The sequence below is a fragment of the Eucalyptus grandis genome, chromosome 6 (assembly GCF_016545825.1).
Source record: "Eucalyptus grandis isolate ANBG69807.140 chromosome 6, ASM1654582v1, whole genome shotgun sequence".
Taxonomy (NCBI): domain Eukaryota; kingdom Viridiplantae; phylum Streptophyta; class Magnoliopsida; order Myrtales; family Myrtaceae; genus Eucalyptus; species Eucalyptus grandis.
In genome coordinates, this window is record NC_052617.1 from 38,864,207 (window position 1) to 38,874,614 (window position 10,408).

Genomic DNA, 10,408 nt, shown 5'->3' on the forward strand with positions numbered 1-10,408 from the left:
TTATTAATTGATAACGTTTAAGGAGTGCAATGAGCTGGAAAGGGTATTCGCTAGAGATATTTAATGACTCAAGAAGCTTTCAAATTCTCAATTAAATGTGTCGAAATCAAACCTAAATAATTAGAAATCGAATATTCTTCGCTTTACATACTTAACGTATTCAAGACACCGATCACGAGGAGATGTGCCTTTTGGACATTTGAGGATGAGCACGGGCGAAGATAGGTGGGCATACCTTATTTTACTCTTATTTCGATCAAAGTTGTGTCGCCCTGAAGTCGCATCAATGCATAGAAATAATGGAGCCCGTCGATGAGGTAGAGATGGAGGGATCTATTCCAATCGGGGAAGAAGAAGATGCCTTCTGTTCTTGATCGGGCTAGCCTACGAATTCGTCGTAAGCAGCGGCTCTTCGTTACGACATAGGCTTTCCTTATTTTTAGGAGACAAATTGAGTGAAGTTAACATGCCACCACGTGACATGAGCATGGTACCTCACGGGAATTTCTATTTTTGAGTAACAGACCCGATGGAGGTGTCGAGGTCTTTCACCGTTTACTATTTTACGTCTTTTTCTCCGTGTCATCATATGATATATTCGGAATATTGCCGTCCATATATTCGGAATATTGCCGTCCATTCAGCATTATTTATTAATTCATTACGTAATTTTCTCTCATTTCTTTAATTAATTCACTGACTCATCGTGATTAGAATGGATTTTCGACTACATCGCTTGATAACGAGGTGTGTTGTATCTTAATCACGGTACAAATGAAATCGCCCGGATGTATAGACTTGCGAAAAGTTTCCAATCAGTCAGTCCCATGAAGGGAACCCTCGGAGAGCTCGGAAAAGTCTAATATTTTACAAGATGGTGAATCAGGTCTTAATTGTCCTATATAATAAACTCCATACTAGCTTAGCTCTCTTCATCCTGAGATTATCGTATGCAGCAACAACAACATCAGCAGCAACAGTCTTCTTCTACACTTTCTGTGCAACAATGGCGGGCTCTTCATTTATCTCCGCAGCCACTAAAAGGTGAGTGATTCCTTCATTTTTCTTTTTCTTTTTAATCTCCTTTTCTGGTTCTGTTTTTAAGGGTTTTTTTTTTTTTTTTTTTGTGGGTTTTCTTCTTTCTGGTAATTGAATAAATCATCCTCCTGCTTCGCTAATTTATCATGCTCAAGCTCCACTAAGCACGTTATAGATTTCTTTGAATTTTCATCGAATTATGTGATGATAAAGGATTCGAATTTAATGAGATTTTGCCACTTTTATTTGGTAATTCCCACTTTGACTGAAAAACGAAAATATTTAACATGTATATCTCTCCATGGATTTAGGTACTAAACAAGTATCAATTTCGATGCATTTTCTCAAATTTCACAGGCTAGAGGGCAAGGTCGCGCTAATCACCGGAGGAGCCAGCGGGATCGGCGAGATCACAGCCAGAGTCTTTGCCCACCACGGTGCCAAAGTCGTCATTGCCGATGTCAACGATTCGCTCGGCCACTCCGTCTGCGACTCCCTTGGCCGGGACACCGCCTCCTTTGTCCACTGCAATGTCACCGACGAGTCCCAAACCAAGGCCGCCGTCGCCGAGGCTGTCTCCACCTTTGGCAAGCTCGACATCATGTTCAACAACGCCGGGATCGGCGGCCTGAACAAGACCCGCATCATCGACAACGACAAGGCTGACTTCGAGCGCGTCCTCGCTGTGAACGTAACCGGCGTCTTCCTCGGGGTGAAGCATGCGGCGCAGGCTATGATCCCGGCGCGGCGCGGGTGCATCATCAACACCGCCAGCATCAGCTCCGGCCTTGGCGGTGCAGCCTCGCACGCCTACACGTGCGCGAAGCACGCGGTGCTGGGGCTGACGAGGAACGCCGCCGTGGAGCTGGGGCAGTTCGGAATCCGGGTGAACTGCCTGTCGCCCTATGCCTGCGTAACGCCGCTGGCGACCGAGTTCGTCGGCGTGGGCCCCGCGGAGCTGGAGGCGGCGATGGGCGCGTTGGCAAACCTAAAGGGGGTGACGCTGAAGGCGGAGGACGTGGCAAACGCCGCCCTGTTCCTGGCGGGCGACGAGGCAAGGTATGTCAGCGGCCACAACCTGTTCATCGACGGCGGCTTCAGCGTCGTCAACCCTTCGTTCCGCATGTTCCAGTATCCCCCCGAGGAGGCCTGATTGGGCCGAGTCGGGTCTCACGTGAATCCCATTAATCGACCGGATTCGATTGCGGCCTCATTTCTTGGGTCGGGCCGGAGATTTGAAGGGCCCACAGTGACATCGGTCGGCTGAAAAAGGAGGAAGAGTTCAATTTTCATTTTTCCCGATGCTAGACATCTTAATACCAATTATAATAAAGGCTATCTAAAAGAGAGATGCATGCAATTACAAAATTTGGTAAGTGTTGATTCCAGGACTCTCGTTTTGCAAAATTAAACAAACCCGACAGTATTTTATTATCGTATTCCCTAGCAAGTGGCTTATAACACATTACTAGCACATCGCATTGATACCACGTACTTAGGTAGAAGAAGACAAATATCAAATTGGCTTAAAATGATTTGGTATGTGTGGAAAGGGGGCAAAAGATATGTCAGTTTACGGAAAGCCGATGGACAATGATCGGTTTTTTTTAAACCAATGAAGCATAACCATGCGAATCATTTGCGCATTACTGATGATTTGGTCTTATTATTAATATTAAAATATATCTCAAGTTTAAGCCCATTGATATGGTCCAAGCTGAAGTGTGGATGTATGTCCGTATGAGTTCAAGATGAGATGCCCCTTTCGCAAGCGCGCCAAACGCTAAAAATTGATATACGAAGAAGAGGATTGCGCTTGGATTTTTTGCATTTATTTCTCTAAATGCGTAAGAGACAAAGAAAGCAGGAAGAACGTGCATGTTTTGTTCAACTCTCCTAAGCAGAGGCACGCAATATTTGACAGTACAAAAAGAAGAACAATTATGAGGCCCCAAGTTGAGTTGAAAAGTACAGCTTGTGCATGGAATTCTCTGATGACTTCTTTGCTACGGCCGCACAAAGCAACAAATGAAAGGACTCTTTGCACACTTAAAATATATATAGACATTTGTCTTCCATGCCGTGTAAGTCAAATAGAGCATGCGATTTCTTCTCGGAAAGATTGCTCCTGCAATAAATGATGGGAGGTTTGTCCTGGTTATAAATGGAGAAGATTCACTGTGGTTGAAGGTGCGCCAAGTCGTTGGTGGCCAGAGAGATGACATGGCGCCAAGTCTTTCAGTGGCCAAGAGGGTTGAGTATTGTTCTATTACACCCGGCTCTTTTCCTAGAGAGATTGGAGAAGACACCAAGTATTGAAACCAAATTAAATTCTCATGAGTAGAATTTGTGTAATTTCTTGGTGAGGTTCCATAAGAAATTATGAGGGGTTAAACACTATATGAGTTGTTCGGTGTAATTGAGGGCTGAGAAACACTGAAAGGTTTCACTAGGAACCGTGAGGGATTAAACTACGTATATTCGGTGTTCGATTTCTTTTCCTTCCTTCCAACTATTTTATTTTATTCACTTGATCTATATTTGCAACATTCAAGGATGATTTAAATCCATTGACAGGAATTCTGCAGCATTATGGCAGTTCTTTCTTTAAAGGCTCTTCTGGCTTGAAAATCCATCCCTTCGCGACTGAGGTATTTACCTCAGCCTACCATTTGAACTTGTCCCTATCTGTTTTCCATCAGATCATAGCTTTGAATGATGTCATGTGATGAAATTATGGTAGATTATCACTCTTGACTATTTGAAAGCTATAATAGATGATAGTATAAAGGGCATCCAACTGAATCCACATTACTTTACATTATCACATGTACTATTTATAGATGATGTTATATTCTTCCTAGATGGTACAATAACTGAGGCTAAGAACTTAGTAAATATCTTACATCAATATTGCTTTGCGTCAGGACAATCCATCAACCTCAATAGGTCAAGAATTTTCTTTGGAAACTCAAGGGTTAAAATAGAATCTAGTAGCGAAATTAAGAGTGTCAGTCATTGACAAAACAGGAAAATATCTAGATGTCCTCTCTAACTGGGGACAAACTAAAAAGCAAATGTTCTCCTAGATTCTTGCAAAAGTTGATAGAAAGCTAGAAGAATGGAAAAAGAAGCTAATGTCGAAGGCGGGAAAAGAGATCCTAATTAAAACATTAGTCTAAGCATCACCTCAATTTATCATGTCTATTTTTCAAATTCCCATATTGATTTGCAGAGCTACTGAAAAGAGAGTACCATCCTTTTGCTAGAAGCAAAATGCTATTAAAAAGGGTATTATACATTGGAAAAGATTGGATATTTTGAAAACTAGGAAAAATTGTGGGGGGCTAGGCTTTAGGAATTTAGTTGATTTTAATAAAGCAATGTTGGGAAAACAAACTTGGAGATTCATTGAAGACCTGAGAGCCATATGAAGTAGACTATTGAAAGGAATTTACTTTCCCAAAGAAGACTTGTGGATAGCAAACAAAGGCCCCGACCTTCTTGGAGATGGCAAAGCTTACTAATGGGGAGAGCTACAATTGAGTTAGAGATCAAATGGGAGGTTAGCGATAGCAATAAGATCAAAATCAGAGAGGATAGAAGGCTGCTCTCAAGCAAGATAGGAGGACCAGCAAACCAAAACAACCCTTAATGAATTAATCAATCATAATGAGGGAGGATGGAATATTCAGTTACTACAGGAGATTTTTTTAGGAAAGAATCATCAAAGAAATTTCAGCCACGCCTTTAAACTTAACACCTAAACCAAACAAGATACTATGGACAGCAAATAACTCGGGTTCTTACATAATGAAAAATGGATATGACAAGCTTTGAGACTCGGGAAAACTTCAAATAGCAAATCAACCTTCTACATTATACTAGTTACCTAAGAGACTATTGACTGAAATCTGGAAGCTAAAAGCCTACCCCAAAGTCAGGTTTCTGCTATGGAGTGCGAGTAATAATGCTTTGCCTAAAAATTATATAAGAGGAGGATACTACGGGCGCATTTGGTAAAGATTATGTTCCCGGAAGCCGATTATGACTAGAAATGATTATTTTTTATTCTGTTCTCAAGAACTGATTCCGAGTAAAAAAACGCGTTTGGTAATTGTCCAAATGTTTTAATTCTAGAATAGAATTGCGTTTAATAATGTGCTAATCGATTATATTCCAAATTAATTTCTTTTAATTTTTAAATGTTTTTTTTTTTTACTTTTTTCCTTTTTTTCCTCTTTTTTTTCCCCTCTTCTCATATTCTTCTTCTTCTTCATGTGGCCGGTCGCCGAGTCCGGCCTCACTGGGCCGGGCGAGCCTCGCCGGGTGGCCACGGACGAGGTCGGCGAGGTCGGCCCTTGTCGGCCGAGCCTCGCACGTGGCCGTCCGGCCTCCGGGGCAGGCGAGGCCGGCCTAGCCATCGCCGGGGGGCTAGGCGAGCCTCGCTAGTGGCGGGCGAGCCTCGCCGGGCTGGGCAAGGCCCGCCCGGCCCTTGGTGAGGCTTGGCCTCGCGCGGTCGGCGAGGTCGAGCCTCGATCGTTGGACCGGCCGATGGCGACCGGCGACCGGCGGGCGGTGGCAGACGGCGGCGGGCGGTGGTAGTCGGCAATGGCGAGATGTCGGAAGGGAAGATAGAGACTTTCACTGTTTTGATTCTTTTTTGATTCTCGGACGGAGAATCATATATATATATTATTCTCAATTCTCTTCCCAATTTGTTCCCAGAAACAAAAATTTTACCAAACGCAATTCTCGTCCCAAATTAATTTTATGAACAAAAAATCAGAATCGGGCACTGTTTGGCACATTGCCAAATAGGCCCTACCTAACTAGAGTGTCCCTTTTGTAACCAAACTCCCAAATCTACGGAGCATATCTTCATCATGTGCCCTAGACAAAAGAAATCTAGTCAGACCAGAGGATCAGAGCCGATTTATCCCAAGGGATTTGCAATCGAATGGACAAATGGGTATGGGAGAACTACAACATGAGAATGACTCCACAGTCCAAAGCGGATTTTGCAAAACTTGTTTGGCGGATTTGGAGGGCGCGAAACTCCCTAATATTCCAAGCATAGAGACACAACCCAAGTTTAACGATTGAAGATGTAGTTTATACGACTCAACTATTTGCAAAACATGGAAGCGACAAGATTATCCGAGAAGAAGATACCTGTTCTGCAGAAAATACAGGATGCTCGTCGACCCAGATCTACTACAGAGTGAAAATCAATTATTCTTGGAGCAGCTCAAAATATGGAGGGATCGAAGCGGTATTATGCAGAAACAGAGAAGGAGCGCTCATGGACGGATTCGCAAAATCGATCTGCGCCCCTTCTACCTTCATCGCCGAAGCCCTAACCATACGAGAAGTTTTGAAGTGGTTGAAATTGAAGCAAGATGCACGAACTGGAGATGTACTTTCCACTGATATGTACATGATGCTATCATTTGGTAGCTTATCAGCAATTGATTGCATTACGGGCTGGTCTGAAGAGCCATGGGCCTCTCGGTCAATTATACAAGATTGCACCAATTTGCGGAGCCAGCTAGAAGTAGTATCCATTCTGAACCAAGAGATTAAAATGAAATGGCCAACTAAGTTGCTAAGGCTCATCGAGCTAGCTCTCTCCCAATGAACTGGATTATTAATCCCCTTCATTCCTTTTGGTTAAACTTATATTTGGATCTCGAATCCTTTTGTAACCTTCATCTTTGGGTTAATAATGAATATTGGTATTTCTAACCCAAAAAATAAAAATAAAAATTCCTAGCTCATGTATGGAGAGTTACCGATTGTCGACAAGGGTCATAGACATTAGGATCACAAACCAAAACCATGCAACTGTAGTTCTGTCAACACCCTGGAAAAGACCGTCTTTGATGTCTAAGAGGTAAAGTTAATCTGACTGTAGATCAGCTATGGTTTTGAATATGATATTAACTTGGGTCGATGTTGATAAGAATGTGCTAAGACTGTTGAGCTGAAAACTAATCTCTTAAGTTAGGCCGTGATGATAAAGCATAGTCATTGACTGAACAAAATTGAGACTAATTAGAGATTATGTTAACCATCACATGTGATCTAATATCAACTGTGAATAAACTTGATAGTTAAACTCCAGCGTATAGTATGAGAAGCTAAAAGAATTAAGCCAAGAAGGAGGGAACAGATTCCATCTATCAATTGATAGCAAAGTCAATGTCAGTCAAGCGAAGAGGCATCGACACCGACTCATGAGATTTGGCTGAAATCACATCGATTGCAAGGACATAAGTAGCGGGACATTTACTGCAATCAAACTCTTGGGCAGGAATGATTACTAAGGGTATCGATTGACAGTTCCTGCGAAGCAGTTGTTACCATCAAACTCGTTACGTGGTTGCTATCAAATATGGAGTCAAAATTTAATTTTAAGGAGAGAGAATAGTTATTGGAATAGGTACAATTTTTTAAGAGTTTCAATTTTTCATTTTGTTGTTGTGTTGATCAAACAGTTGCTCTTGTTCTTTGGTTAACAATTGTATTTTCGTTGTTAACATAAAAAAATTTCAAAGTATTTGGTTGATAGCTTGATTGATGGAAGCTTATTAAGAGGGCGATATGAACAGAAGATCGCTAGAGTGTCAAGAATAATTTGTTGGCAAGAAAACTCCGTTTTAGTCTATATAAATGTCGACAAAAAAATGGCTAGAAGTGTTGGAGTGAAGAGTCAATAAATGAAGAAGATCCACTCAGTTGATAGGGAGAAGCGTGGAATGTGACCATCAAAGAAGTAGAGTTAATGTACCTGTGGAGTAGTGGAGTTGATAATCTTGGATACCGTAAACTTTGAAGATAAGCGTTGCTGAATTTAGAAGTTATATTGGGCATGTTTAATTTTTTTAGTAGCCGTCTATGTAACCGTCGATTGTTGGTAAAAATTCTCGAGTTGTAATTTTTGTACAGATCGCCAATTGATACATGGACACGTGTTTCATCTTTACTTTCAACATACTTTACTTCTCCACTATAATTTACATTACTAGCAATAGTTGTCCCCTGTATTCATACTTTTAGATTCCTTACCATTTACATTCATGTCCAAGAATCAACAAAGGACCTTCACAGGCTTTGTATGTTCATATCAACCGATCCACACTATGAAAGGTATTTCACATTTTCCAGTGAAGTAGATGTCATTAAATTCTTTTCATCAACATAAGAACTCAATCATCAAGTTCTTGTTCCGCACAAGCATTTGTCAATGACGAAGTACATGGACCAATTTTAGTTAGGATAGTTGATTGATTAAGGTAGGGTAAGTTTCATTTTCAAGTCGATGATTAAAGATCTGGAGTTCAATCTATTCGTGATTGAACAACAGCCATTCAACCCTTGGAGCACTGTGAAGTTTTGATTTGCATTCACTTGGAATGTGGAACAATGGAGCTTCTTGTATAGTCGGTCTCCGCAAAGTCGTAAGACCATGTATGGGGGCTGATGCCTGCCCAGTCGGAAGGTCAAGGAAGTTGGTGACGATGACGGAGGAGCCGGCGACCGAAGCCCCGGTGAACGGCGGCCGTAACTATAACGGTCCTAAGGTAGCGAAATTCCTTGTCGGGTAAGTTCCGACCCGCACGAAAGGCGTAACCATTTGGGCACTGTCTCGGAGAGAAACTCGGTGAAATAGACATGTACGTGAAGATTCGGATTCCAAGAAGTTGGCAGTCAAGAAAAAGGGAATAATTACCAAAAAAAATCATAAACCTTTTGTACGAATATTAATTTAGTTATAAATATTTCAATTTAAACAATTTGTACGAAACATTTTGATAATTTATTAATGTATTCATTCTAACCAATTTGACCTAGTAATCACAGACGTGGACGTTGAGCATCATACATTGTATGGTCGATGCTGACACAAAAGATATATATATATATATTCTTTTTACATTTTAAAATTTTTAGAATTTTTTATAAATTTTTGAATTTTCTTTTATTCTTTTCTTTTCTTTCCTTCTTCCTCCGCCAGTCGATGGTCATTACCAAGGCTCAACGACCAATGAAGGAAGAAGAAAAAAGAATAAAAGAATAAATTTTATATGAAAAATTTCTGAGAATCACACCACCGCCACTGTGGCCTAGTTGGATAAGTGCTCCCATGATCTTTTGCCAGAGGAGAGGAGTTCGAATCCCGCTGGCCGCACGGGATCTTAAGTGCGACGTCAGGGTGGTGGGTCCTCCGCTAGCGTCGCCCCAGGGTTACCCCCCGTTACCCCGGGCCTGTCGGGTTGTTCGTGTTGGTACGGTGCGCCTGGGTCATCAAAAAAAAAATTTAGAGAATCACCCATGACAATTGTACTATGTACGATAGTCAATGTTAACAATTCCTGACTTTGAAAAGAAACGATTCCATTGGCTTGGAGCTAAATGATTCCTGGGCGCTCCATCTTGTCCTTGTTCAAGCGTCATCCCATGATTTTAATAGAGTTTCCTTTTGGAATCTCAACCTCCTCCAATTTTCTCACAAGGCCTTCTTTATTTATTTGTCGGTTCCTTCACTGGGAAGCAGGATTATCTGAGCAGTTGCGTAAAGGATCAGCGGAAATACATGTATTAGGGCTTTATCATTGCACGAATCGCACGGCGCATGAGCTATCTCAACGTTATATTCCTAAAAGTTAAAGAACCTTGCCCTCCTTAAATTCGGTAAAATGGTCTTAATAATGAATCCCAAATTCTTGGCGCGGGCAGGAAATTATTTAGATCCTAACCAGATGATTGTATGCTATTTGCTTATTATCAATTAGGATTTTTGGTAACGTAACTTGAGATTTTGGAAGATGGTGGTCCATCTCATGTTATGACAACCTTAGAGTCTGTGCATTCACAGCATTCTTTATACACCATATATCAAAGATCAATTACACGAGTTAATAGAATGTCCAATTAAAATTGGAAATCGGAAACTTTTTTTAAGATGCTTGATAAATGTTATGAGGACATGCTTTTATGACAAATAAAGATGAGCATAAGCGAATGAGGGCAATGTTGCACCAACTTTATTTCTATTAAATTATAGTCAACCCAATTAATATGGTTGTATGCTAGAACTAATGGAACCCGTTAAAGAGCAAGAAATGGGGTATCGAGGAGGAAGATGCCTTTTGTTTTGATTTGGCAAGTATGTTGGGTGGCCTTGAACCTTTCTCACTCTAAAAGTTAACTCAAAGGGTGAGATTTCTCCTCACACTTATAAACCAACTATTAGCCCATTTTATAACTGATGTCATGTCACCTCAACAAAGCATATAAAATGCGTCATTGTATATTAAGTATTGGCTCTTCATACAAGGGAAAATTTCAAATAAGGACATAAAGT

General features: G+C 41.2%; 1 protein-coding gene across 1 annotated transcript; it reads left to right on the forward strand.

The window, feature by feature from the left end:
- Window positions 1-668: 668 nt before the first annotated feature.
- Window positions 669-2,406, forward strand: LOC104447317 (secoisolariciresinol dehydrogenase). The gene is made up of 2 exons (XM_010061072.3): window positions 669-1,044; window positions 1,396-2,406. Exons 1-2 carry the CDS (start codon window positions 875-877, stop codon window positions 2,189-2,191), a joined length of 966 nt encoding a protein of 321 aa, XP_010059374.2. The 5' UTR covers window positions 669-874; the 3' UTR covers window positions 2,192-2,406.
- Window positions 2,407-10,408: the final 8,002 nt, after the last annotated feature.

Bases quoted from the DNA above. Each gene is read 5' to 3' on its own strand.
- LOC104447317 (XM_010061072.3), top strand. From the start codon at position 875: ATGGTGAATCAGGTCTTAATTGTCCTATATAATAAACTCCATACTAGC. The intron at 1,045-1,395 runs GTGAGTGATTCC...CAAATTTCACAG, and splicing joins ATCTCCGCAGCCACTAAAAG to GCTAGAGGGCAAGGTCGCGC.